The sequence below is a fragment of the Echinops telfairi genome, unplaced genomic scaffold, assembly GCF_000313985.2.
Source record: "Echinops telfairi isolate 266 unplaced genomic scaffold, ASM31398v2 ScPeMD7_3533;HRSCAF=4204_0, whole genome shotgun sequence".
Classification (NCBI taxonomy): domain Eukaryota; kingdom Metazoa; phylum Chordata; class Mammalia; order Afrosoricida; family Tenrecidae; genus Echinops; species Echinops telfairi.
In genome coordinates this window covers 33875597-33903407 of record NW_022107431.1, presented here as the reverse complement: position 1 = coordinate 33903407, position 27811 = coordinate 33875597, and the positions used below count along the sequence as shown (strand labels likewise).

Genomic DNA, 27811 nt, shown 5'->3' with positions numbered 1-27811 from the left:
TGAGTTATTAAATCTGGGGCTAATTTGTCACACACAGATAGATAACCAACAGTATGACAGAGGTGCTCTGGATGAAACTCGGACACCACGCTGAACAGACACACTGGGCTTTAGGGTGTACGAATGAACTGCCTCTATATGGAAGTAAACCACACTGAAAGCTGAGCCCACAGCCGTCGGGTTGATTCTGACTCACACTGACCCTACAGGACAGTGTGAACTGCCTCACAGGGTTTCTGAAGTGGTGAATCTTTACCTAAGCAGCGTGGCCTGTCTGTCTCCCCTGGAGCAGCTGGTGGGTGAGAACCGCACACCTTTCGGTTAGCCATCCTATGCTTATACCACGGTGCCACCAGGGCTCCCACACAGAGTTAAGAAAACGGCCCCAGTAAGAAAAGAATTAGAATAAAAACAGCACAGTCCAAAACGAGTGCCAATACCTACTAAACCCGGACAATTCTTACCAGGGGCAGCTTCCGGCTCGGCAGGTGTCCCCTCCTCAGCAGTGACCTCTTCGACCTTCACTAAAGGTGCCCTGACCTTGAGTGTGGACTCACTGGCAGCTTTCTGAGGTTCTCTCTCCGGCTCCACCTTGCCTTCTCTCTTGGCGGGGCGGATGTTGCCGGGGGACGGGGGCCGGGCCTGTGCAGGGGCAGCGGCAGCTTTGGTGGAGCCAGGAGACGGGGAGGAGGTTGGTCTGGGTGTGCCAGGCAAATGAGGAAAGGACTTGGATGGCAGCCTGGGCAACAAACAAGCAACGTGGAAAGAAGACGACAATCAGGAGAGGCCTGCCAGAGCCTTTATTCCGCCTGCCCTGGCCGTGCCACAGGTGTGGCCTAGAACACCAACTCCTGGCAAAGCAGGGGAAGCATTCGGAACACATGCATTTTGGGGCTCGGACATATGAAAGACCAAGGAGCTGGCATTCTGGTATACGAAGGAAGTCTGCCACGAGGGAGAGCCGCCCTGACAGCAACCACGGCAGCGCTGTCACCGCCCTGGCAAACCCAGTCATACGCTTGCGTCAAAGCGAGTTCCACTCTCCCCGCCCTCCTCTAAGGAAGACTGCCTGTCCCACTTGAGAGGCTAAGAGTGTGGGGAGAACCGTTCCTTCCGGAACACAGAGGCACTGATTGTCCCGCTTGGGAGAGCCCGGTCAGGCTGTGAGAGAGCACTTACCAAAGTCGGGAGGATGCTGGTGGTCTTGCTTTGGGAAGAGATGGAGATAAAGCCCGTCGGAAGCCAGATGTGAGATGGAAAGGGATGTTTTCTCTGTCTTTTTCTCTCTTAAAGCTCTACGGTCAGAGGAACACAGCGATTAGATTCTTCCAGGAGCAAGGCATCCGCACAGACAATCTGTGTTCAACAGGGGAGCCGCAGTCTACTGCATACTTTCTGGGAAGAAATTTAAAACTCTACCTCATAGACTCAGTCCAGGCCAACATAGAGCTCTCGTGAGCTTAAATCTGAAGAGTTTATCTAATTGAATCAACACAACAGGACACTAATGAGTTTCTGGATGTGTGATGGAGTTACTTTTGGAAAAAAAAAATCGTACATATACTATATGCTTATTTTCGTCTAAAATTAGATGCAAAATCTTAGTCTGGTTTACCCCACACACAATAGAAAAACAAACAGTCATGTCCGTTCCCCCCATCTTTCAATTAAAAACAGGACTTTACCCTTCATACTTAAAGTTAAAAAAATTTTTTTTTAAACCCTGGAACATGCCATAGCTCAGTCTGTCTTTTTGGAAATCTGTGTGTCTGCTCCAATAGACATTCCTCCACTTTGCTGGGCGGATGGTGCAAACAGGCCTTGCACCAGCGCCTGCCCTGGCAGTTTTCTACTGGAGAGCTCACGGAGAAAGCACCCTTGGAGAGAGGGAGCGAGGTCTTCTGGTAGACTGGCAAATCCTTCAGGAGGGAAGCCCAAGGTCTGCAGACCAGAGGCGAACGTTTCTACCTTCCAAGCCTCCATCAGAAAGCATGATGAAGCCTCTTTTCTGCAACCCCTCTGGGTGGCCTTGAAGCTCAAACTTTCGGCTCGGAGTTGAGCACTCAACCATTTGCACTAAATGTCAAATATTATCTGATGTCTTCCTGTAGTTTCGAAACACAACAAAAGAGGAGAGAGGAACGAGCTTCCCAAAGTGTGTGCCAGTTCGGTAGAGTGTGGCCCCCTGGTCCCAGTAGGCAGGAGGTGAGGCCTCAGACGACAGCTGCAGTCCTCGGGTGGCAGAAGCTGCAGTCAGGGGTCCTCTGGGGTCCCCTGGCAGGTGCACAGGGATCAGGAAGTGCATCTCTATTTAAAGCATGCTATCCTTGGAAAGGCTTTTTATTAAACAGGTCATTGCGTCCGTTATATTTCTCTCCAAAAACTGAAGTCAGCTCTGATTCAGTGACCATATACATAACAAGATGACGTGCTGCCCGTGTCACCCCAATAATCCCTTAGTGTGCAACCACTGTGACAAATCCAAAACTGACCCAGGGACAAGGGAAGCAGGGAGTGGAGGCTAGGAAAATGCTCAATACTAGCAATCGATGTTCCCTTTCTCACCATTTTCAGGTCCTTGAATTCTGCTGTCCTCTTTTTAGTAAACACGTTGACTGTGAATTACGTGGATGCTTACATACGCTCACCTTCCAAACTTCATACACATGCCGATTCAGTTCATCCACTGCAATCCAGTCCACTTAGTCCACGTCTTCCCTACTTCCCATTTCTATTCCTCGTCTTTTCTTAGCCCTCTGAACTCTGTCCTTGGAGAAATGCTGCCCTGTCCATGTTAAATGGACTATTATCTAACACAGAGGTTGATGGGGCAAGGGCAGAATTATGGGGAAAGGGCAAAAAGAGTGATCGTGCTGCTAAATAAAATATAGAAATTAGCACAGTTTTAAGATTTAGGTCTGTTAAAAAATCCAAATGTAACAGCCCCCTCCAGTGTAGTAAAAAAATTCCTTTAAAACTTAATCAGTAAATGATGATCTAACGCAGGAAGAAAGCAAACAGGGCTGTTGAGATGGAACAGTGCCTGAGCCCTCAGGGGGCGCATGTCTGACAGCTCCGGGAGAAAAGTCAAAGCTGATGGTTTGATAATCCCTAGGGGAATTGTAGGTGGTTTTCCTGTGAAGTCTGCTCCGTGTTTGGGGTCCTCTATTGTCGTCTGTCTATCTATCATCTATCTGTCTGTCTGTCTGTCTATCTGTCTGTCTGTCTGTCTGTCTGTCTGTCTATCTATCTAGCTATCTGTCTGTCTGTCTATCTATCTAGCTGTCTATCTATCTAGCTGTCTATCTATCTATCTATCTATCTATCTATCATCTATCTATCTATCTTTTGAGACTTTCGCAAAGCCTGTTTTGGGGTCATAGTTTAAGGTATTATAACTTGCTTGATTTTCACTGAATCTTTGAAGCAGTTGGGAGGTACAAACCCCATAGTTTCCTCCTGTCTCAAGTTACAGAAAAAATTTAGTGTTTCTCAAATTAACCTGGCCTCTGTCTTTGGCAGAAACAGTGACAACAATCCCTGCCCTTTGCTTCCTGGCCAACAAGATGATTTCAGTTCCAACCTGAATGGTAAGTGGCAGAGTCTCGTGCGATGCACCCTGAATGGTAAGTGGCAGAGTCTCGTGCGATGCACCAGCTTCCATCCGACCAGAAAGCCTGGTCTCTTCTGTGACTTCAAAGTTCTGTTCTATGATACCGGTTTTCTCTTGATGTGACTTTACACCATTGCAGACAACACCCTGCAGGTAGGTATATTTTACATCTCCTTCCAAAAACCAACTCACTGCCAGAGTCAGTGCTGACTCATAGTAACCCGATAGAACAGGATGGAACTGCCCTTGTGAGTTTCTGAGACTCTAACTGTTAAGAATAATAGAAACCCTGATCTTTGTCCTGCAGAGTGGCTTGTGGTTTTGAACTGCTGACCTTGTGGATCACAGCCCACCATGTAACCAACAGCCACCAGGGAGGGCTCCATCATCATCTTCAATAGTGATCCTCTGTGGGCTTCCGAGGCTGTCACCGTTTATGGGAACAGAAAGCCCAGTCTTCCTCCCCAGGAGTGCTGGTGGTGTGGAACAGCTGACCATGGGGATCAAAGCCCAACACATAATCTCTACACCACCGGCGCTCTTAAATTTACTTTCATTGGTCCAAGCACCTATTTGAGTGCCACACCTGTACAGGGCATGTCTGTTCTCATCCTGATTTGAGGGAACAGCTGGCGTTGTGTCCACAGAGTTTAAGGGAGCACATGCAGTAACTTGCCCACAGCAATGGTCTGGACACTCTTCTGGAGCTTGCTCCCCAACCTCGATGAGGGGTCCAGTGCCCTTGAGCAACTGCTGAGACAAACTCTCAGGTCTCTGCGGGCCTCCGTATTTGAAACTAGCACAACTTAGCCCAGAGAAAGACTTTAATTTTACAACTCGAGGTACGGGTTAGAAACAAATCCCTGTTGTAGGTACTATGCTGCCAGATACTCCCAGGTAGTGCTGTCTCACAGAACCTTCTGGGATGGTGGAAAGGTTATAAATCCCTGTATTACAGCCCACTATCGTAGCCACTGGCCCGGGTAAGGAGGCGATAGTGGTCCTATGGCCAAGAGCTCAGCTCTTAACTGGAGGGTGGGTGGTTTGGGCCCACCCAGCTCCTATCCCAGAGAAAGCCCTGGAAATTTGCTACTGCAAACACTGTGGCTTAGGGCACCATACAGGAGCCCTGGTATTGCTGGGGCCTGTCCATTAGGCTGCTAACCCAAAGGCCAGCTGTTCAAACCCAACAGCTGCACTGCAGGAGAAAGATGAGGCTGTTGACTCCCATGAAGATTTACAGTCTTGGAAAAATGGACTTGATGGCAGTGGGGGAGGGTTTGGCTTGCAAGGGAAGTTCTACCATCACATGGATCTGGACTGATTAGGCAGCACACAACATAATAAGTCAGACTTGGCTACTTGGACTTAGATCTAAATGAAATACACTTTAAAATCCAGTTTATCAGTCTCAGTAAACATATCTGAAGTACTTGAGAGTAGCAAACTAAACTCTGCACTAAGTAAATTTAACTGTAAACAATTCATAATTCAGCTTCTCTCTTCACACGCCTCCCCCAAAGTTAAGCATCAGCCCCGGTGGCCGGAGCTCTGTGGCCCAGCAGTGGGTCTGACCCTAGGGCAGGACTGACTTCCCTAGTACTTTTGTGGGAGTGTGTATTCGCTGAAGCATTTGGTTGTAAAGAGGTGCAAAGGGGGCCAACGGACCCAGCGGAGGAAGAGCAAAGCATCAAGCAGAAAGTGTGTGAGAGGGGGGCTTTGGGTCATGTGACAGCACATCCTCCCACTGAACCTATTAGCCCAGGCTCAGCCCTTCGCCCTCTCTCAAGGAGTGATCATTTTTGTTTTTATTCACAAGAATATGTGCCTTTGGTAAATGCTCTTTTTCTCCCTGAGTGAGTACCCAATGGTTGGTGCCAGAGCTCCTCGGGGTAAGCGGAGCTTTCAGTCGCAGCTAGGAACCTGCATCCTCAGCAGGCTCATGACTTCAAATACCAGACTTCAAAGGCAGCGTCACCTTTGGCTTAAAGGGCTGGAGGCCGGAATCAATCATGAATTAAACACTGATTCTTGAAAGTCTGAAGGGGTTTGAAAGAAAATGCCTGTGGGTCTCAGAGCCCTGGGATTACCTAAGCAAAATCCTTTTAAGTGTCCATCTTTATAAATCTGAATTGCTCTGGGAAATTAAGATTAAAAAAATGGTTCTACCCTTTCATTAAAGGAGTCATAGTCTTATCATGGGGCAGAGGCTGTAAGGTCTTTAGATCAACTGGTAGATGTCTGAAGACCAGGGAACAGTGTCTGGATCTTGGAAGACACAGGCACAGAGTAAAACAACGAAGGAAAATTCCCGGAGCCATACAAATGACCTCATTCCACTCAAAGTGCAGCGGAAATGAACATTAGCTCAGCCGACACACAGGTGATAACAAGCACACATTAATTTCTTCACTTGGCAAACTGTGCACAACACTGTCAAGGGTCAGTTTTCGTAACAGATGCCTGGTGTTTTCCAAATACTGTCTGAACTATATTTTATACCTGGGCCTCGACAGTGATTAGCTAAGAATACAGTATTCTTTCTCTGGCTTTTTACCAAATTCACACAAACGGCTAGTTGAGCTTGGAGTGTGACTGGAACCAATGCTGAGGAAAAACTGTCCAGGCCCATTTTCTCTCCAGAGGTCACTTGGTTCTCTTCCTTTTCAAAAATCAAAGTATTCTGGCCCGCTGTTCCTGTGGATGGAGGCTGCCTGTGCAGGGGATGCCAGCACTGACGCGGGTTTACCCAAAGAATGCAGTTTTCTCTTTCACATGGACCTGTTTGTGAGACAGGCACAGAGTGGGGCACCTCTGCCCAGACGGGCAGATTCACGCTGATGATTGGAGGGTTGGCATCTGCTCCTGGGAGTACTCACCGAGCTGCCGTGAATGGTCTTCCGGCGTGCGGAGCCCTCGGGTGCTGTCACAAAGAGTTTTGGTCGCTCCATCGGATTCCTAGAGTGTGCAGCTTTGTAGGGCATGGTGTTGATGGGGCTGCAAGATGCTGAACGAGGACAAATGGGGATAACTAGGGTGCAGGTGATTGTTTTACACACAAAAGCGCCAGAGGAGCAAGTGGAGGAAAGCCCAAAGCAGGTTCAGGAGAAGGAGCAAAGCAGAAATAAGAGAGAAAAGTAGGGAGAGGATGTTATTATCTAACGGAACCCAGGACCATCATAATTCAACTTTCCTCACGGCTGGATGAGTTCATGAGGTGCCCAAAGGATGGTATGTTCACAGCAAGACGCTGGACTACTGCGTGATTAGAGATACAGACTCAACCCCAAAATAATGGAGAGCCGTGGGGTCCCTTATCAAGTGATGGTTCTGGCCAAAGCCCGTTTTACTGACATCAGACCCTTCAGGTAAGAATCGGTCTGCAATCAGATTTCTCCTCATTAGCTTTAGGGTGAACAGAGGTGGAAAGAGAGGAAGCGAGCAAGCAGGCAAGCGAGATACACTGCAACTGTTGGAGCAGTCACGTTCAACAGCCCGTGGGACAAAAGCAGCCCCATTTTCACACTGTCCCGGGACCAAGTCTTAGCAGATACTAAGACCTTTTGCAAGGTTCAGTCCCATGTAAGTGTCATGGGACAAAAACCTGCCAATGTTTCATCTACTTAAAGGTAAATCAAATGCATGTTTCTTTGGCTCATAAGAAGCAGTAGCAGAACATCTGGCAAGGTATAAATTATAAGGATTTCAATGATGATCAGAATAAACTATTAGAATGGCAAAACAAGAGGTGGAAGCATGAATTGCTTATATGGCTTTAGTCAAAACTATTTTCTTCATTCAAAAATGTTTCTGATTATCCAACTTCAAAAAAATTAAAAACGGTCACTCGTTTATTCTGAACAACAGTACCTTTAAGGAAATTCATATGACACAGCATACACATCCAAAGCGTGGGGACTAAAGTTCCAGGGTTCATTTTCAAATTTCGTTAAGAAATTTGTTTTCCAGAAGTAAAATGAGACGATTAGACATGACCACTAAGAAGAATACTATGCATTTGGACCACGTTACAAAGTGACTTTGCCCAACTCTAGCCATGGTAGTGACTCTTTAAAGAGACCATTATGCCAACGGAGTATGATAATGTTAAGTGAAAAACTCAAAAGTTCACAAGACAAATTTGATAAAACCTAATTACAGAATTATTAGTTTAGTATAAAGTATTTCATTGTTATTTGGTTTTAATTTGTTGACAGAAATAGATCAGATTTCTTATTTATTAATGCAATTTCTCTCTTTAAATGCCTTATAGCATCTTTTGGCTATTACTCAACAGTCAGGGCAGTGAATAGATGGCACTGTTCTCTGTGTCTTTAGGATAAGACACAGACGCCTTACATTCTCTCCGTTCTTCTGTCCAGAATGTATGTGTCTTAAGAATGGCTCTTAACTTTTGCTTTCAACCTTAATGGTGAAGGAAGGATTGCTTGTACTTTGAGGATGGACTTCTTTCTCCTCCAGTGGAAGAAACAATCCCAGGAGGTATCTATGGGCATTTCCTGAAGATAGGTAGGATGTAAGCCAACTCAGTATGCCTTCTGAGTCATCTTTTATTACAGTGTTGCGCGCAGAGATATCCTTAAACATACTCTCATGTAAGTTATGCCCAAATTCTCACATTTAATTGTTCAGTGACAACTTTCTGGTTAAAATAAACAGTATAGAGTACCTTTTAAGGGGACTAAATTTCATGGAACTCACTGCTCTTCTGAACAATCAATTCTTACCTATTAAAAGCCTGAACCTACAAATCAATCATTCTAATAATTTTGCCCTTCTGAAGATATAATCAGAGGAACACGTCATTTTTCTTGCTTTTCCCAGACCATTCCCCGTACTCAAACTAGTCTCATGACGAAATCTTTGAGAAAATCAAAGGGGCATTATCTGTATCTCCTCCTACTCTTGGTAGTCATTGTCTGTGAAATCATCTTTACAGATTTTCAATATACAATAATAGGCGTAAAAGAGCAATAATGTAATGCAAATAATTGGAGTGCAGCATATAGAACAGAAAAATTGCCTAATAAAATAAAAATGTTAACATTTATCGAATGCCTAATGTGAACATGTACTATTCTAAGCATTTTACATGTATTATCTCATTTAATTCTAAAGTTCAATAAGCACATGTATTTTAAATGTTCTGAGAAAAAAGTGGGGTGGGGGGAGTTGAGAGGAAGTCAACGGGAGGAATGAAGCTCTGATTTCCAACCCTCTGTGGTTAGCTGAGGGTCTGCCTTCACCCAGTAGGCCTCGGGGGCAAGGAGGCGGCTTACTCTGCTAGCACACCCCAGGCTCTGGGTGTAGGGCACCCTCTTGCCGAGGGCAGTGGGGAATAAGGTAAAGTTAGGGTACACCAATGGGAAGATAAGAAAAAATAATCAAGAAGACAAGATGGAGAAATAAAAGTGATGGGAAAGTATTTTTGACAAGATATCCAGAAAAGACGTTTACATATAGATAATTCTAAGCAGATATATATATATGGATCATTCAACATAAGCTATGTTGATGCAGTAAGTGACAATGACTTAAGAAATGCACTAACAAAATAAGGTAACTCAAGTAAAGAATGTGGATTGGATCACACAAAAATGAATTATAGACCTGGGTTGATTGGTAAAAAAGGAGAATGGAAAGTTGCAAAACACAGAAGGGCCAGTGAACAGATAAGAAGCACTTTGAGCAAAACAATAAAGGGAGTAGGAAGATGGGCAATAGAATGAGTGGAAAATGAAGAAATGGTATTGGAAGACTAGAGAAAGAGTGAAAGAATTGACAAAGGTTAGTGACAACAGAAAAGGAAAGACAATTTTCTTGCTGTATACAAGACAGTCGTTTACCAGGGGGAGAGTCAGTAGCTTGGCAGCCAGGAACTACAGAGAGCCCACGGACACAGGACTGCAAAACAATTTTATGGTTCCTTTGGTAAACTAAACATGACAAAAATTCTTGACTTGAATAAAAACACTAAGTTTGTAGGCATAAAAAATAAACCATTTTGAAACGAGTCATACATTTTCCTCTGGGGAAATCTCAGAAGGAGTAAGTGACTGCTCTAACAGGAGGGCGCACGGAGCCCTGGGGTTCATTCAGCTCGTTGACTGCACAATCCTGCGAGAACATCACCCAGGCACTGAAGATGGAATCAGCCCGCTGGTTTTGAAGCGGCTCTGCTATAGACACTATCGTCACTGTGCTCGCTTGCCACAGGTAGGTGGTGGGGAGACCCGCACTTGCTCTCTTGACTGCTTCCCAAGGGTACTGGGAGGATCAGAGTTCATACTCATTAGTTCACTGGGCAGGATGTACAAAAGACACCGTACAACCCCAAGGCCCATTATTGACAGAGAGCTAACACAGAAGAGTTAGCCCGGGTGTCATAGTGGGTTAAGCATTGGGCTGTTAACAATAAGGCCAGCAGTTCAAAGCCACTAGCTGCTCCTTGGGAGAAAGGTGACACCTTCTATTCCTGTAAAGATTTACAGTCTCAGAAACCGACAGGGACAGTTCTACTCTGCCCTACAGGGTCTGAGTTGGACCCTGTATGAGTTGGAATTGACTCAGTGGCAGCAAGTTTGGCTTTCAAAGGCAAATTATTGTTAAGAGGAATTGTGTAAAGAAGGCATGCGATTTCTTAGCAGTCAAAACCAAAGGCTGGCAGCGTGGTCACATAGATATGGCAAATGTGCCCAAAGATAAATGCAGGGATTGATTCCAAACCTGAACAAACCCACCACCAGGGAGATGTTTCCAAAAGCCTACTACTTACCTTTCCAACTAGAAATAGCCTCTACAATAATATCTCATTAAACTAATTGGCTCCTGGAGACATGTTTGTATTTTTAAAAGATGGCGCCTTATAAACAGTGATAAAGACCAGCGCTTGGCACGTTTCACTAATTTCAGAGAATGTAACAAATAAGCACGGTCCTCAGCCCTCTCCCATCCCTCAGTGTTTGGGAAGGGCATTATTTCTAGATGATACAGAACAGAGGAGCACTGGGAGGATAAGCCAGGCCACAGTAAGAAACGCCCCGCTTCAATAATAAGTTTGAGCTTTGATTTTATGTCCAAGTCCGTGCATTAGTATTGAATAGTCGATTATTTCTACTTCTGCCCATCTGCTCAGATGCGGGGGCAGAAAGAAAGGCAGGTAAGAGATACTGCTGTTTTCAGGTAACGTTACAAACAGACTGAAGTGTCTGTAGCCATCTGATCCCAGGGAGGGACCTCCTTCATCTGCCTGGCATCTGGTGTCCAGATAAGATGCTAAGACGTAGACAAGGAAACAACGCCAGGGGGCAGGCAACCAACACCAACAGACACATTTCCAAAGCTGTTCCACCCAGAGAAGAGAGAAGCACACATTAGGAAAAGCCGAAATGTGATTAGATTCTAGCTGGGTGATTACTGGCTGCCGAGACATCCTTCCAAAGAAAACCTTGACCTCACCGGGGACGTTCCCACTGAGACTTTTACCTGCATCTCCAGACAAGGCAGCAGTGCTTTTGCTTCTGGCCAGGAACGAATGTGTGGGCGTCAGGAGTCTGTTAACAACGCTGCTCTCCCACGGGCTGAGCTGCAGGCGGCGAGCTAAACGTCACCACATAAGCAAGACATTAGATGCATGCTTTCCAGGGCCAAGAGGGCCCGAACCAACGAACAAACGAACGAGCAAACGTCACTCCTATCGCTTCCATGTGCTGGGCCTGGGAGAGAGAGCCGGCTCTCCGGGGAGGAGAGCTGGCAGGGACCCTGCCCTGAATGGACAGCTAACTCATGCTGTGACTGCGTTTCTGAAAGATGATGATTTGGTGGCAAGCTCTACATTCGTTTTGCAGATCTGGTTTTTCAAAAACTCTTTCCCTGAGTAGTCAGTAGATAATGAAACAGAAATATTTCAGCTACAGGCTTGGCATGTATCACTGCTGACCCCAGGCTGTATCTATCTGGCTACAGTCAGGATAGGCTGTTGGCACAAGACTCAAGCCAAGGGCTTCCTAAGGACCTTTAACAATACATGCCAACAGAGGCTTTGGTGGATTAATGGGAGAGAGGATTTCTAGAAAAGATAGGAAAAGTTCTCATTAAATTATGCCAGCTCTCTGTGAGTTACTTGGGAACTGGGCAGGGTTGGGGGTAGGCTAGATGCAGTATTTTGGAAGAGGACTTGTACGGAATTTGGCATGGTTTCCCTTTTTGACTTGTCTACTCAGTAAGCCAGGTTCTTTCAGGCCCCTGTAGACAGGCCCCTGTCTACAGCGTAAAAAGTTTGGCTGAAGCAAGACAAAACCCAACAAGAAATATAATCCTGGAGATTACTAGCAGGTACTTGAAGAATCTAGAAAACAATTTTTTAACAAAAATGCCATTAAGTATTGTCCCAAATTATATTACAGACTAGGCAAGATCACCGATGAGAGGCAGGCCAATTATAAGTCAATTACTTTGTTGATTTATAATGTTCATTTCCAATAATAGCTCATGAAAATATTGGGGCTATTTTCCAAAAAGAGCAGGAGAGAATCTTGAAAAAATTCCTACAAATAATCACTTAAGGTGATATTTTAAATTAATTCTAGGAAATTTATTTTGGTAAATAAAAGACACAGAATGCTAAATAACACAGATACAAGACTTCCTACTTGAAAGAAAAGGAGCCTTGTGGTATAGTGGGTTACCTGCTGACCTGCCAACCACAACAGCAGCTATTCCATCACCAGCTGCTCTGGGGGAAAGTGATGAGGGTCGCCACCATGAAGATTTATAGACTGTCCTGAAGGATCACTATGAAACAGAGTGGCATGGGCACTCAAAACTATCTTTATTTTCAACAAATGGTAATTTGGATCGAGAATCAGGTGAACTTAAGAATTAGTGAATCATTGATTACATTTTCTGTTTTAGGAAAATCTTCATGATTAAATTGATGTCTAATTTGACATTAAAATATTAACATGAAGATCTGTTATTGAGAATGTGTCACAGTTACATAGTAGAACCCACCAGGGGAGAGTAGTTATTATAATGATAATACTGCCCCGTAACTGTGTGTGTATGCACACATGTGTTGTAATAAGAGTGGCATAAACAGAGGCTTAAAATTATGATACATTCACAGACTGAAATGTCAACAGAGAAAATGTAATTAGGATGAACTGGAAATCTTCAACAGAACTAGATTTTCAGTAGAGAGGAAGATAGTAATTCTTAGCTTAGAACTACAGAGCTGGTTATTATAAGACAAGACTCCGCGCCCCCTCCCTTCCATTAAGAAGCTTCCATGAGTCTTCAACGCATCAAAGAATTTGCCTCAAATGAAGGCCAATGAAATCCCCCTTTAACTTGTTTTTAACCATGGCTGCAGGGACTTGTCTTATGCTTCCCCAGACTAGGAACGAATGGCTTCGCTAGGAGAGCCAGGCCTCCATGTCTACCATACTCTTACTATGCCCTGATCAGGACACACACACACACACACACACAGATCTCTTCCACACGGTTAACTGCAGGACAGATTAGTAGAGTTCGTATTATTGCTCTTTCCGACTAGAGGGCTTTGACTTTTAGATTACAGAGCTCCTGAAGAGAGAGATCTGCTGGAGCCACTTTACAATACTGGCCCCACGTAAGCCCTGAAAGATGAGGCCTATGAGCCCAAATCGACTTGATGGCACTCAGTTTGGCTTGGTTTGTAGAGATGAGATGTTGACAGTTCCCACGATGGGCTATCTGGAGCAGAGGAGACAGACTCTTAAGATGTGCTGGGCCGTGCAGGTTCATATAAATAGTGATCCGGGCCAAACAGACATGGATACCAGCACGATGACATCCCTCCTGTAAACAGGAAGTGATGATCCCCTTCCGATAATGAGTGTTGTGTAAAACTGGGGCCAAATCCAAAATTTTCATTGTAAATGGGAAGTAAAATGTTAGAGGACATCTTCCATCTTACAACTGTTGGCACTAAATTAAAATAAAAACAAAAGCAGAAAACGCTATCATGGCCTGTGAGCATACTGATGGAACTCAGTTTGGCTGAAATCTGCCATAGATTTCAGGGGGAAAGTACTGGCTAATTTTAAGTGAAAAGTAGGTAACTTTGCTTTTTTAAAAAATTTCTTCTTAATGCTCTCTATAACTTTGTTGAGGAAAAAAAAAAGATTTTTTTAACACAAATATGTCTAATGGTTAACACTCTCCCTGCTTTATTAATTATAGACATCTTTAATTATCAGGGCTTTCTTTCCATGCAAGACAATTAAATAACGATAATTTAGGCATAATAATAAAAACACTTAAAAACTGGTCAGGCATAGAAAATGAACACTGGCCATTAGCTCTGAGGGCCCAGTGCAGCATAGCTCAGTGAGCTATTATCAACAGACTTGATAATATTTCAGTAATTTAATAACCACTAGGGCTATGCGGAAGCATTCCAGATGAATGTCCACCCTGGTGGTAAGAGAATCTATATTTATTACCATCTTTAAGGTCTGTGCTAAGGCCAACTAGTTAGTAATGATGTATGCCTCCAGACAAATTTGTCTATAAAGACTTCAAATTTAATAATTCAATACAAAGGCTCTCTAATTAGACTATAAACTATAGTTAGCCAAGTTATAAAAACAGGAAAAAAAACATACATGAATTAAAGTTTCTTAAATATTAGAGACATTCCAATTCAGAATAATTTCAATTATTCTACAAAGATCTTCGTCTGTTATATCCTACTAAGGGCTTCGTTTAACTTTATATATATATACATATGTATGTATATGTGTATATATATATAAAGGCTTTCTAAAGAAAATCCCAAATAAGTACATAAACTCTGAAATCTGAAAAGAAGTGAATAAACAAGTAGTTTCCTGGGCTCTGTGGGAACTCCTGGATGAACAGAACCTTCTTTGCAGGTTGACCCAGGCTGGTAAGCCCACTAATTGGTTCACAGTCCTTTTGCTCAGGGGTAAGGGGAAAGAACTTCCAAATGTCATGTTCCTCTTCCTGCCCCATTTACCCAGCTTAGTACTAATTTCCTAGACCTGAATCAAGATTCAAGGGGTTGCTTTCTGGCCTCAGCCCCTGTACACTGGCTGTTGAACCATCCTGAACCTCAGTGTCCTAGCTCTTCACTTCTAGCATTACTCAACAAAGAAATGTGTGCAGTTGAGCGTCAAACCAAAGGAGGATTGTGGTAGTTACTCTTGTCAACTTGTGAAGGGGTAGCGTTTAGCTGTCAATCAAGCCATAGCCAATCACGTCTTCGTGTGGGCATGGTCTTCTCCTGAGGATTCTGGGAACTCCTGTACTCCTCCACGGGGGCATGGTAGACTCTCTGCTTTGTCTTCCTGTGACAAGATACAAGCTAGAGCCCTTGAGCTGGAGGAGCTATGTGGAGACCCCTGCCAGGGCTGAGAGGCTTCCACTGCCACGGATCCACAAGACTTTCCACCCACTGGCCTGTGATTTTTCCTTCTTGAATTTGGCATCATTGCATGACTCTGAAGAATAATTTATAGACTGGTAACGGACATATGGACTAATATTGGATTTATGTACTTGACCTGGACTGGGATGTTTTCTTAATGTACAATAGCTCTTTGATATATAAAGTACTCTCTTACGCACATATGAATTGTTTCTCTAGTCTACCCAGACTAACAAAGGCTATATGATGGTAAGTACTGAAAATGCAGCTTAGCAACAACATGGTGGTCTCTGTTCTAGTCCTACTTCTGTAACAATGAGTCTGTGGGGTATTAAGTCAGGTGCTTGGTATCTTAATGGCTCTACTATCCCAAACGGAGTAAATGATCCATCTAACAGATCATTCCTAGTTCCAAGATTCTATTATCTTAAGAATACCCAATCAGATGTGCTCATGCAGAGTTCATAAAAGGCCTGCTAATCTCTAACTCTGACAGACAATGGTGCATTGGTATTCCAAAGAAGCCCGGATTGGATATTGTCCAGCTCACAGCTTACCCCCACATCTACCCTTGCCCCGATTACAACTATGGACTATAGAAGGCAGTAAAAATGGTTTAATACTGAAATCCTAATTATAGTTTGTCTCCAACCAGGTTCACAAAAATACAAAATTAAAGGAATAGGTGACCAATTCCAAAGCCAGCACGAACAGACAATTGTAAGAATAGCATTTGTAGGTTGTAGTTTACATTATATTAAGGGAATAGGTTTGAAAAGAAAAGCTATTTATGGAAAGGAATTTTAATCCACAATAATTGCTCTAACATGTGAATACCTCTTGACTATATAGCTACTATTGATTTTGAAGAAATGATTTAGGTAAAATAGGTTAAAAAAGAAGAAATAATTTGTTAAAAGACAAGAATAAGAAGTTGTTCAAACATTTACGACTTTAAGAGTTAAGTTATAAAATCACATCAACACTTATGGAATAAGATACATTACAATGAAAGCACAGCAATTTTTATACAATACAAAATATATAAATATGCATACATACGCAACATGCACACATTACATTCTTTTAAAAGACTATAAACAGGGAACTTTTCCCAATCAGTTTCTTAATAAACTACTCAAAGTAACCACAATTTGCTACTTTTGAAAAGTTGTGTTCTTTTATATTGCACAATCATTCTTTGGTTTCTCAAAATCATTTCAGAGAACAAGAAGTTTATGTTAAAAGCTTGGCCTTTCCTTCGATGATATTTAAGAATATAAAATAATTTCATTTCATAATTAAACTCACTATTCATGTACTGTAAATCCACGGGATGAACACAATTAAAAATTCAAATGAAATTTTAATTGGAAAACTACGGTCATTCAACTTGTCAGGAAACGGAAATGATGACGATGTTGTTGAGATTAGGCCAAACTCCGTAAGAGTAAATGAATGGACACCAAAAGCCAACCACACACACACACACACACACACACACGAGAAATGCAGTAAGGAACGTTTGGTTAAATGAGACATAAATTGGCAAAGTGAAATTTACCAACATGAATCATTTAAAAAGACTCCTGTTTGTTTTGTTTTCAGAAAGGCAAAGCCTGGAATTCCCAAAGTACAGATGAAAAGCCACAGGCAGTATGATTGAAGTCAAATAGATGTCCACAACAAAGATTATCTGCATTGTGGTGGATAAGTGGGCGATTTCTGGAGTTGTAAACTCATTTACTAAAATGTCGCAAGAAGCACCGTTTTCATCACTGTTAACTGTAACCATTCGGCCAAGTTCTACAATGAGAAATGTTCTTGTCGCAAGGAAAATGCTGCTCAGACGTTTATTGCTTTTTTACTTGGAAGTTTTTTTCTTCCTATTTAAGAAACGCAGGGAAAGCAACTTCAGATGCTTATTGATATCTGCAGACATTCCAGAAAAAGATTAAAAATTTTAAAGCATTAAAGAAAGAACAGAACATGTTTGGTTTTCCTTTTGACTGTACCTCTATCTGGAGAATTTAGTAAAGTTGCAGATGAGGAGGAGAGCCGCTTGCTAATCACGGGATCAACATGTTTCGAAAGATTCATGGTGGAAACTGAGCGCCTGTCGGGATCTAAAACAAATGGAGATAATGCTAATTGACAGCCAACATGCAGAACCCCCGTTTCCTAGTTCGCCGATGGAAGGAATGGCTAGGAGTGGTGCTTTCAGCTCTACCACTAGATCTTTCATAGCAGCAGTTTCCTGAGTGGACATCTTGAAGGTCGGTCGCTTAAAGGCTAGAAATAAAGTTCATTTTGCTTAGAGCCCCAAATAAATATCTAGTGCACCGTTTGTTCGGCCATGGACATTTCAGGATGCTGTCATTATACAAGGAGTGGGAGGCAAACAACAGAGAGGCGAGGGAAGGGTTGCTACAATCATGGAGTCTGACTGGGCAGCAAACTGGGAACCATGAATGATGAAAGTGAATAGTTTCTATCTTTCCCGAGTAGGAACAATGGGGTAGTGATAATAAGTACTTCAGACTGTGCCACCCAGGGCCTTTGAAGGTTAAAAATCTCCCTCACGGCCACGGAGTCGATTTTGACTTAGAGTGACTCCGTTAGGGTAGAACTGCCCTGGTGGGTTTCCAAGGCTGTAATTCTTTACAGGAGTAGACAGCCTCACCTTTCTCCCGTGGGGATCAGTGACAGAGTGAGTACAATAAAGAGAAAACAGTAGAATAAAGAATACGAGGTTTCATGTATCTGCTGATACTCTGGCTTATGGCGTCACTTTACCCAGGGCACTAACGTTAAATTGCAGAGAGATTTCTTTTTTTTTTTATAAAGGAAAAAGCATTTCAGGTATGGGGAGGATGGCTGCTACAGTGTTTCTTTCCTAAAAATTCTGTTAAGAATCCTATCTCTGTGCCTACAAGAGAATCAAGTGCAGTTTACAGGGGCAGAACTTTCTCAATAAAACCGATAGCAAGATCAATAAACCAGAAATATTCCCCTACGGTGATGAACATTATTGTACATCTTGTGGCTAGTCAGGTTCTTTTAGAATAATTCTTAAAATTTCATCTATATAGGATTTTTAATATTCCTGTTTTATATGGCAGTAACAGTCACATAAAAGAACAAAACTAACCAAATTCATTTTTTCCCCAGATACTGTGGGACTGAGTTGTAACCTTGCCTTCTGGCGTAAAATATACTCTCTGAACAAAACTGCACATAATTAAAGTCTAAACCAGTGGTTCTCAACCTGTGGGTCCTGACCCCTTTTGGGGTCCAAGGACCGTTTCACAGGGGTCGCCCAATTCACCACAGTAGCAAGATGACAGTGGTGAAGTAGCAAGGAAGATAACTTTATGGTTGGGGGGGTCACCACAACACGAGGAACTGAAGTAAAGGGTCGCAGCATTAGGATGGTTGAGAACCACTGGTCTAAACATTTTTATTATGTTTACCTAGAGGGTAGGTTGATGTTCTGGTCTATAATAGCCAAAGTCAAAAGGGGAATAAAATTTTTTTTAAATTAAACATTTCCCCCCCACTATTTAGTGCCTTCTAAAAGGAAAACTAAAAATAAACAAAACCCAGTTCCCACTGGTCTAGCTAGCTCTGGCAGTAAAGATTTCACAGTGCACATCTCCCTGCGAGGGTCCTGTTTTGAAAGGCGCCCCAGTGGTGTCCAGGGTTAGCACTGGGCTGCTGGCCTCAAGGTCAGTAGTTCCAACAGACCAGTCACCCCATGGGAGAAAGGCTCCGGTAAAGATTCACAATCTCGAAAACCCACTCTTCTGCCCTGTGGGGTGCCATGCGTCGGAATCCACTTGATGGCCAGGGTTTGCTTTCTTTGGTTGGGTTATAAATACAAGCTTTCCATCAGCAGCAGGGACCCACTTTAATGGCTGAGGCAATTTTATTGCAAAACACACATCATTTCTGTGACTCACATTTGCACTTAATTGATGGGATCTCAGGGCACTGCTAACATAAAGATTTATAGTAAACCATCAAAGTGAACAATGTGATGATGGAATGTGAGGTACAGAAAAGACACTAAAATTCAAGTCCAGGTAAAGGAAACCATCTATTGACACTGCCTCGCGTGCTGAGCTTTTGCAGGGATCCCTGGCTACATGAAGGCCTGCCCTCCACACTGTGCTAGGCTGTGGTGACACGCTTTCAGATTTTTTTTCAAATAAAGGGGTCATCGGGGGCATACTGAATTTCAGGCATGAGAAAGCACGGACAAACAACAACCCATGTCCTGAGATCACAACCCCAAACGGCTGTAGTGATACTGGCAAGGGAGCAATGGGCTGCCAACCATCTGTAGTTTGATTCCAGGTAAGTTAGTTAAAGATGTCTCTTGAGGACTTTGCTAAAAAAATGAGTGTTCAAAGTGAGAATGAGGGTACAAGGCATGCGGTCGCTTTATTTCAAACCTTTAAGCCTTCTATGTTGAGTTATCACACTTAGGAAACGCTGCGCCGCAGACCGGATCTAGTTCTATGCAATGAGTTGTCAAGCATGCATTATGACCAGGGCAGTGGTGGCTCAGCTGTGGATGAACTGGCCCTAGGTCTGAGGTGCTAGTTACGGATCAGGCAATCAGCAATCACAGGGGCGTCTGTACCAGATGTTCTAGAACCACCAAAAGCTGGGAAGTGGTGGGCCAGGCCTGCTAAATCGACAAAGGTGAATGATGATGCAACAAAACCACCTGGGGACAGAATGTAAGACAATGATTTTTCAAAGGCCATAAAAAATAAATAAAAGCTGTTAGACTCATACAAATGAGGAAGAATGATGCAGTGTGCAAAATCCAAGGTGCTTGAATTTACAGTACAAAAAAAGAAAGCCTTTCACAATGGCCAGATTGTTGTAGATTTTACATCCATTCAAGGAGAAAGGGATTGCACCCCTTCTCCTTCAGGAACCTGCCCATTTCCTTGCAGAGTCCCGGGACTGCGTACATGTAGGGTCCAAATACGTAAACTCAGGGTGCGGATTAACTTCTATCTGTTAACATAGCTTGGCTTCCTCCAGAGACAAATCTAAAAGTGGTTAACTCATTCTACAGTCCTGAAACCCTTGTACAAATGAATTATTTAAAACTATGTAGAGTTGGAACTAGCATGCTTACTTAAGAGCATTGCATAGATTACTGTCACTTGAAGTACTTCTGTTAAGAAAAGAGAAAAGCCCTCTGCTGTTAAGGGTAAGAAATAACCTGTTTTTCTTACCTCTATCACCCACTTTTCTTCTAAAGGTGGAAGCGTCACTTAATGACGTTTACTCATTTCAGCAGCCTATATGTTTTGCAAACACAGACTTAGGAAAAGAAGTAACTGCACTTTTACTATCCAGGAAAAAGAATGTGGTTTTAAAAGTTGTCCCAGCCCGTTTTACCTGCACTGTGGATGCTGGGGATCCCGTGGAGGGGGCCGCCCCATGACCACCGGTTTGGCTTCTGTCTTGGCTTCTGACTCCTCTCCATTGTTCGCCTTACAACAGCTTCATGGCGTTCCTGGAGTGGGATACGAGAATTGATACGCCCTTTCAGTGGTGGTGTGGGTCTTCTTTAAGGCAGTTTGGAGCAAGGGGTTGATTTGAAATTTCGACCTTACAATTGGGAGCCTATTCTCTAATCTACCTGGAGCTCAGAGATCACCTTGTGCACATAGATGTACTCGTGCAAATCTTCGCATAAACCTCTTACCGAAGGTGGCTGTTGTTAGGTGACTCAATGCATAGTGACCTCAAGTCACAGAGTAAAATGGCCTCACAGGGTTTTCTACGCTGTACTTGCTTGGCTAAGTAGAGGGTATGGAAAAAGAAGACTCTTCAGGAGATGGATTTGCACCGTGGCTGTGACAATGGGCACAAATGCAGCCATGAGTGCGGGATGGTGCAGGAAGCAGTTGTTTTGTGCTGTTGTACATGGGGTCACTGTGACTTGGAACCAGTCCGATGATGCTTAACAACAACAAATCTTCACAGACATAGATTGCCAGCACTATCAGAGTGGCACAGTACCAACACCAAAATTGGAATTCAGAATGTGAGAAGCCGATAATGCAGGACTTAGGATCTTGTGCCATTCCTTGCCTCCATTCCAAGTCTCTCAAAACGGATCGGCAACAGTCAGAGGGTTGGAATGGATGCCTGATGTGAAAACGCTTGTAGGGCAAACCCCACAAGTCTGTTCACTCAGAGCGGCCTCATTAGGATGATACTACATAGGTTACTGGTCTCGACATGAGCAATGGGTTTTCAAGAAAGCTCCTGGGGCAATAAGATAAATCACAGCCCTTCTGCCTGGGCTTTCCCCCCTCCCAGACTCTGGAGAGTGGTCCTGCACCCTGTGTCCCGGGGGCGGCTCACTTTGTCCTCCTCCAGCCTCTGCCTCCGCTTCTCCTCCACGGCGGCTCGCCTCCGCTCCTCCTTCTGCCGCTGCTCCTCCAGCCGCTTGCGCCGCTCCTCCAGGTGCTTCTCATAGTGCTGCCGCGCACGCGCCTCGCGCTCCAGCCACACGGTCTCCCGGGCGGCTTCAGGAGAGAGGGAGAGAGAGGGCCACCGCGCACGTTTCACCCTGACCGCGAACGGCTGCAGCCACAAACGCGGTCCACGTTTACCACGACGGGGAAGCTGGGGTGCTCTAATTTATGTTTTAACAATGACAGCCTTTCGGTGGCCTTGGAATTCTCTGGAAGGAAAGACTGGTAATAAGTTGCTGCGTCCTTTAAAATGCGAGCAATGAAGTCAACGAAGACGCACTGCTCTCTCCTCAATCTACTAGCTGCACCTGCTGTTCCCAAAGTGCGCTGCAGAAGTCCCCCGCACGCACTGGATGGCCACAGACTCAACAAGCTGCAGCCGTGTGTCTGAGATGCTCGCCATGTCCCTAAGTAAGACCTGCAAACTGTGAAATGCCCGGACCACCATGCATTCAAAACACACTCTTCAATACGGCCTGTCACAGAGGCCCGGGTGGCATAATGGATGATGTGCGGGGCTGCTAACGGAAACCATGGGAGAAAAAAGGCTTTTCTACTTCTGTAAAGATCCAGCAGTTCTACTCTGTCTTATAGGACTGCGATGAGTTGAAATCAACTCGGTGGCAGAGGGTTTAGATTTTCCCTTATTCTCTGTGGGTTCTTCTTCATATATGCATGCTTCTGACTAATTGTAGTAGCTATCTTGGGATAATACTTATGCATTAGGCTGTATTCCTCGAGGCCAGAGGTTTGAAACCACCAGCAGATCAGTGGGGCAAAGAGGAGGCTTTCTGTGTAATTGAACAGTTACAGTCTGGGAAGCCCACAGGGACAGTTCTACTCTGTCCTACAGGGTCACTGTGAGTTGGTGTCGCCTTGATAGCAGCTACATATAAAAAATGTGTAGCTTCTGCCAGCACTGGTAACTAAAAATACCTTTAATGTAAGTTATTAACACGTCAAGCACAAGTAGAAAATGGAATTTAGAGTGCAGCCCTTAAGGGCACTCTAAGGAACATCTATGAACAGGTTGCTTTTAAAGAGTAAAAGGAAGTTTCTTGAGTTTCCGCTAAATGCTTAGTAGTAGAGGCTCCACATTTCTGCCACCACTCAGTCTTTCTGAAGTTACTCATTTGAGGAGGCAATCTCCTGCAAGGGACTGAAGTTGGCTTCACCCTGTTGTTGGGGACCATTCCCAGTGCACTCTGTTCCTAGGGAGAGAACTTCCCAGAGGGCTTTCTGCATGACACCACATGGCCAGGCTCTCGGAGCCAGTGGGCAGGGAGAGGGTAGGGTACAAGCTACCCACCCTTCAGGTAGCAGCCAAATGCCTAGTCACTGTGCCACCTGGGCTTCTTGACCTTACTGCAGTGGAAGGAAAGGACAAGGACAAAGTCAAGGTGAGTTTCACCTCAGCTCACTTGGGGTGGTGTGAAGAGAGAACTGGAGACTGGCATGCAAGAGGTCTGCCGATTATAGTTCTCAGCCTCGTCCACTTATGTGGATCTCAGTTTTTGGTTCTCTAAAGTGGGAAGATGATCATGTCATCCCCAGCGAAGTCTTAACAATGCTACTTCTGCCCAAAGTATCTGAGGGTCTGAAGCAGGGGGAAAAAAACCCCCCAATTTGTGGTATGATAAATGTATGTCTAAATGTTTAGTGCCTACACTGTTTAATTTTTGGCTTTTGTACCTGTTTTAGGAAAACATTAGATTCTTTAAGGATATTTATAAGCACAATGTATTCCTTGCCTCTAATAGATCTAAAAGCTGAAAAGATAAAATAATAAGTAAAGATATTTATAAATCAAGAAGTTATAAAAAAGGAAGCTGGGAAGATCAATTTGTAAAACAAGTTAAAACAGAAAATAGTGCATTCCTAGAGAAAATTTCCTTACATAATGCTTTACATCTAACTACTTTCTTACTCAAGAATATTTGTGACTATTTGCTCATTAAATAAAAATCCTCATTCCTAACCTCACTGCCACCAAGTTGATGCTGACTCAAAGTGACCCTATAGGACAGGGTTGAATTGTTAACTAGCCCTGTGAGTTGCCAAGACATTAACTCTTTGCAGGAGTAGAAAGCTCCTGGAGAAAAGTCTCTCAAGGTGCAGCTGGTGGTTTCAAACTGCTGAGCTTACACTTAGTTGCTGAACTTGTAACCACTACGCCATGAGGATATCTCCTATCCCAAAAGTCGTACTTACAGTTGGTCTTAATATCTTTGATTTGGCCTTCACATAAACTCCTTATTCTACCTAGACTCATCTCCTCATAGCATCTCCCCAACCAGCCAGGCTTCCTCCAAGGCTTTGCTCCCAGGGCTCCCTGTGGGGAAGCCGCCAGAGTTGTTCATTCAAATCAAGCCATCCTTTCCAACAGTAGCGTACAAGGGGCTCAAAAAAGTCCATGGAGTGAGGGAAGACACCGGACAGTGTAAGACATGGAAAATAATAATTTATTAATTATCAAGGGTTCGTGAGGGAAGGAGGGGATAAAATGAGGAGCTGATACCAAGGGCTCAAGTAGAAAGAAGATGTTTTGAGAACGATGATGGCAACAAATGTACAACTGTGCTTGACACAATGGATGGGTGTATGGATTGTGATAAGAATTGTATTTTAAAAAATGATTAAAAAAAAAAGTCCGTGGAAAAATGGAATGAAAATCTAATTTTCCCATGAACTTTTTGAAGCCCTTTCATAGTTCCTAAAATGTATTTCAGAAATCAGCTTTGAAAAAAAAAAGAAAAAAAAAGAAATCAGCTTTGGGAGATGGCGATGGTCTGCATCTTAGGCTCCAACCTTCATATTTGCATCTGCCGATTCTCAGAGAGGGAGCCTGGGAATCAGCATTTCTAACAAACTGTTAAGGACTGCTTTTTGAAAAGTCGAGTGCCAGGCCTGTCAAGTGCTTTGAGGGTCCCTCTGGGTTGTTTGAGAGTCCCTCTGGGCCAACACTAACGGCCACTCTTTCAGTTAGCAAGTCGGGACATTTACCATTTGCAAGACCCAAGGACTTCACTACAAACTTCAGCATTGCTTCTATTTTGATTTTTATGTAGGACATGCTTTTATTGTGTGGGCTTTGCGTCCTGCATTGGATTTTAACAATTGGACATATTCTGGTGTCTTAAAAGTTATTTCTAGACTCAGAACTATTTCTTGATTTATTAACCCTTAACTGTGTGGTCCTGGGCAAGTTCCTAAGCCTTCCATGCCTCAACACCACTGGGGTATGCTATGGCTAAAAGCAGCTCTTTCATCATAGATTCACTATGAGGATTAAAAGAAAACTGACACCTGAAGAAGTTAAAGTGATCTTCTGCACTGTGTAAGCATTCCGTAAATACTGACTGTTACTGTCATCAGTGCCATCACCACCGTAATTTCAATTCAGAAAACGCAAAGGTATTTATTTTTAAAAATAGGACTATAAATCACAAAACTAGATATTATGATAAGAATAATTAGTGCTCTAAGTAATCTATTAAAGGATGAAACTTCTTCAAACTCGCACTGAATTTCACTTGTATTTTCTACCAGGAAGTGGAGATCCTGTCTCAATGCCTTTTTAAAACAATTGTCAACAGTCACAGGCTAGGCAAACAAGGTTGAAAGAGCAAGCAACAGCTTCTGGTTATTTATTGTACAGTGTGCTAGTGAGTGCTGGGGTCTAAGTACAGACTCTTGGATCCTTTACATTGTGAGACAACACACAAAACATCCCAATATTTTAATAGGAATTGAAAGCTAATTTATTCTAAGGGGTTTAGTTATGTAAAGTATTCCATATGGGTGACAGAGATGTTAAGGTCTTATCTTTGTCCCATTAAGAAATGGGAAGAAACTAACAACATATTCAGTATTAACTGTCACTTGATTTTATAAAGGGTTCGTTCTATTTAAAAAGGTCAAATAAAAGGGATTGTAACGTATGCTATTAACCTTTACTCTTTTGAAAGTATGCTTGTATCTGTAGCTCTCAGCTCTTCATATAAAATGAAATAAAAATGCTGTAGTCCTGGAAACCAGTCACTCCCATCCCTGAGCTGCGGTACCAGGATGTTGCGTCACAGAGAAGAGAAATACACTTTCAGTTTGGACTCCACTCAGAACCGCAGTGACCTGCCCACGGAGAGTGCCTTAGAGCCACAGGCAGAGACTGTAGTGGAGGGAGAGAGGCTGTGACTTCAAAGAAACCCAAGTCCACCGTGAACCTGGACACCGACCAGCCTGTGTCGTCAGGCCTGTCGCCTCTCTGTGCCGGCCTCCTCCAACTGCTCTTGGTTTGTTCTGAGGCCTCGCGCATACATGTAAGCACTTAGTGCCGTGATGTGCACAGAGCAGCATCGGCCAAGCGCGACCTCGTGTGTCAAGAGCAAAACGAATGTTCCAGTAGATCACCAGGTCCTTCTGAAGCACCTCTTGGTGGACTCTACCTGAGCGGCCGGCCTTTTGATTAGTAGGCAGGCTAGTTACCACTCATGCGCTCGGCATACAGCTGACATACATTTTTACAATGCCGCTGCTGTCCAGTCAGTGCCAACTCACCGCGACCTTCCTTGTGCCACCGTAGACCTGTTCACCTGCACATTTCAATAGATGACTTTTGAGAGGTCTATCACAGACCTAGCTGCTTCACAGGTGCCTCTAAGTGGACTCAAACCATGTTTTGGATTAGCAGTGGAGTGGCACCTTCAGCTGTGTTCATTTATTTAAAACTTAAAACAGTGTATCAAAAAAGGCATAAAAAGGAAAGATTAGCAAATACCTTTCAGGTACTTCAGGGTGCCCTCAATTTCTCCCTCACTGATGTTAGATGCCCCACCCTAACTGGACCCATTGGGACAGCTGGCTCTCAGAAGTTCTCTCTCAAATCCAGTGCCGTCTCTTCTACTGGGCTTGCTTTTGTGTGATTTAAGCCCTCTTTCCCTCCCCCCTTTTCCTGATGTCTAGTGTATACTTCTTTCATAGACTCTTCCCCCTCAAACCAAACCCGATGTCATGGTACTGCTTGAAAAACCTCTGTGGGTTCCACAAGCAGTACTGCTTCCATCTGCACACTTCTACTATCTTTCAAGTCTTAGTCAAATGTCCCTTCTGATGATCACAGCCAGAGTGCTCCCATCGCTGCACCCAGGCTCCCAGCAGAGCACATATACTCCCAAAGGCCAGTTCTCTGATTCACAGGGCTGAGTTCTTCCCTATACTTACTATGCCTGGCTGTGCAGAAAGAGAACTTGTCTGCTAACTGAAAGGTTGATAGTTCAAACCTAACCAGCAGCCCTGTGGGAGAAAGACCTGGCAACCTGCTGCCATAAAGACTCAAACCCAACCAAACCCACTGCCACTGAGTCAGTAGTGACTCACAGTGACCCTATCGCAGCCCTATCGTAAGATCATAGCCGAGGAAACCCTGTGGGTTTCCTGTTCTGGCAACAATTCAGCAGATGGCTACCTGCAGGGTCATTGTGCTGTACACAATGGAAGCTAAAGGGCAGTTTATACATGTGGTAGACCAAGAACTAAATCCAGAGCTTCCCTACACACGGAATAACATTTGAAGTAAGACAGCAATACAGTTCTGGGGTTTAGCTTCAAGGCTAGGCTTAACAGAGTGTTTGGCTTGTGCTAAGTAAGGTAAATGGAGTTGTGCTAAATGATAAAGTACAAGGCTTGCTTTTGGAAACAATTACTCATGTACTTTAATCCTCATGGAACACAGTAGTCTTACCAAGCCCCTCCTTGTTGGACCAGAAAGCGCAATTACTCCTTTCTTTGCTCCATCTTAGCTCAGAAAACATAGGCTTTCTTAGTCCCAGATAAAAAGGGGCTTGGTGGCTCAGTGGTTAAGCACTTGGCTGCCCACCACAAGGTTAATGGTTCGAACCTACCAGCACTCCCTAGGATAAAGAGGTGACAGCCTGCTTCAATAATGATTACTGCCTTGGAAACCCTTAGGGGGCAGTTCTGCTCCGATCCACAGGGTGGCTGTGAGGTGACATCAACTCGATGGCAGTGGGTCTGACTTATTTTTGTTGTTGGTTAGTCCCAGGGAGCTAAGTCAGGGCCTGCGGAATCATGTGACCCACTGCCATCGCCTTTATCATCACCGAGGCAAGATGTTCTCGGGTCTTACACATGTTGACACCAAGGCTTTTATAGATACTATCCCAACAGCTGTTCTAGGAGGTAGACACTGCTATTAAACTTACTTTATGA

The 27811-nt window shown here is 43.8% G+C and overlaps 1 protein-coding gene across 7 annotated transcripts in view; it reads right to left on the bottom strand.

The window, feature by feature from the left end:
* Positions 1-27811, bottom strand: part of MAP7 (microtubule associated protein 7) — a 139773-nt gene that overhangs the window by 11636 nt on the left and 100326 nt on the right. For 3 of the 7 annotated variants that reach the window (XM_045294729.1, XM_045294722.1, XM_045294727.1), the window contains exons 4-10: positions 21471-21634; positions 20496-20613; positions 17087-17197; positions 11120-11233; positions 6493-6644; positions 1180-1295; positions 465-739 (exon numbers count right to left, since the gene is read on the bottom strand). In XM_045294729.1, coding sequence (XP_045150664.1) covers positions 465-739; positions 1180-1295; positions 6493-6644; positions 11120-11233; positions 17087-17197; positions 20496-20613; positions 21471-21634 — 1050 coding nt within the window. The remainder of the gene's footprint in view (positions 1-464; positions 740-1179; positions 1296-6492; positions 6645-11119; positions 11234-17086; positions 17198-20495; positions 20614-21470; positions 21635-27811) is intronic. The other 4 variants (XM_045294723.1, XM_045294724.1, XM_045294728.1 and 1 more) reach the window with 4 other exon arrangements.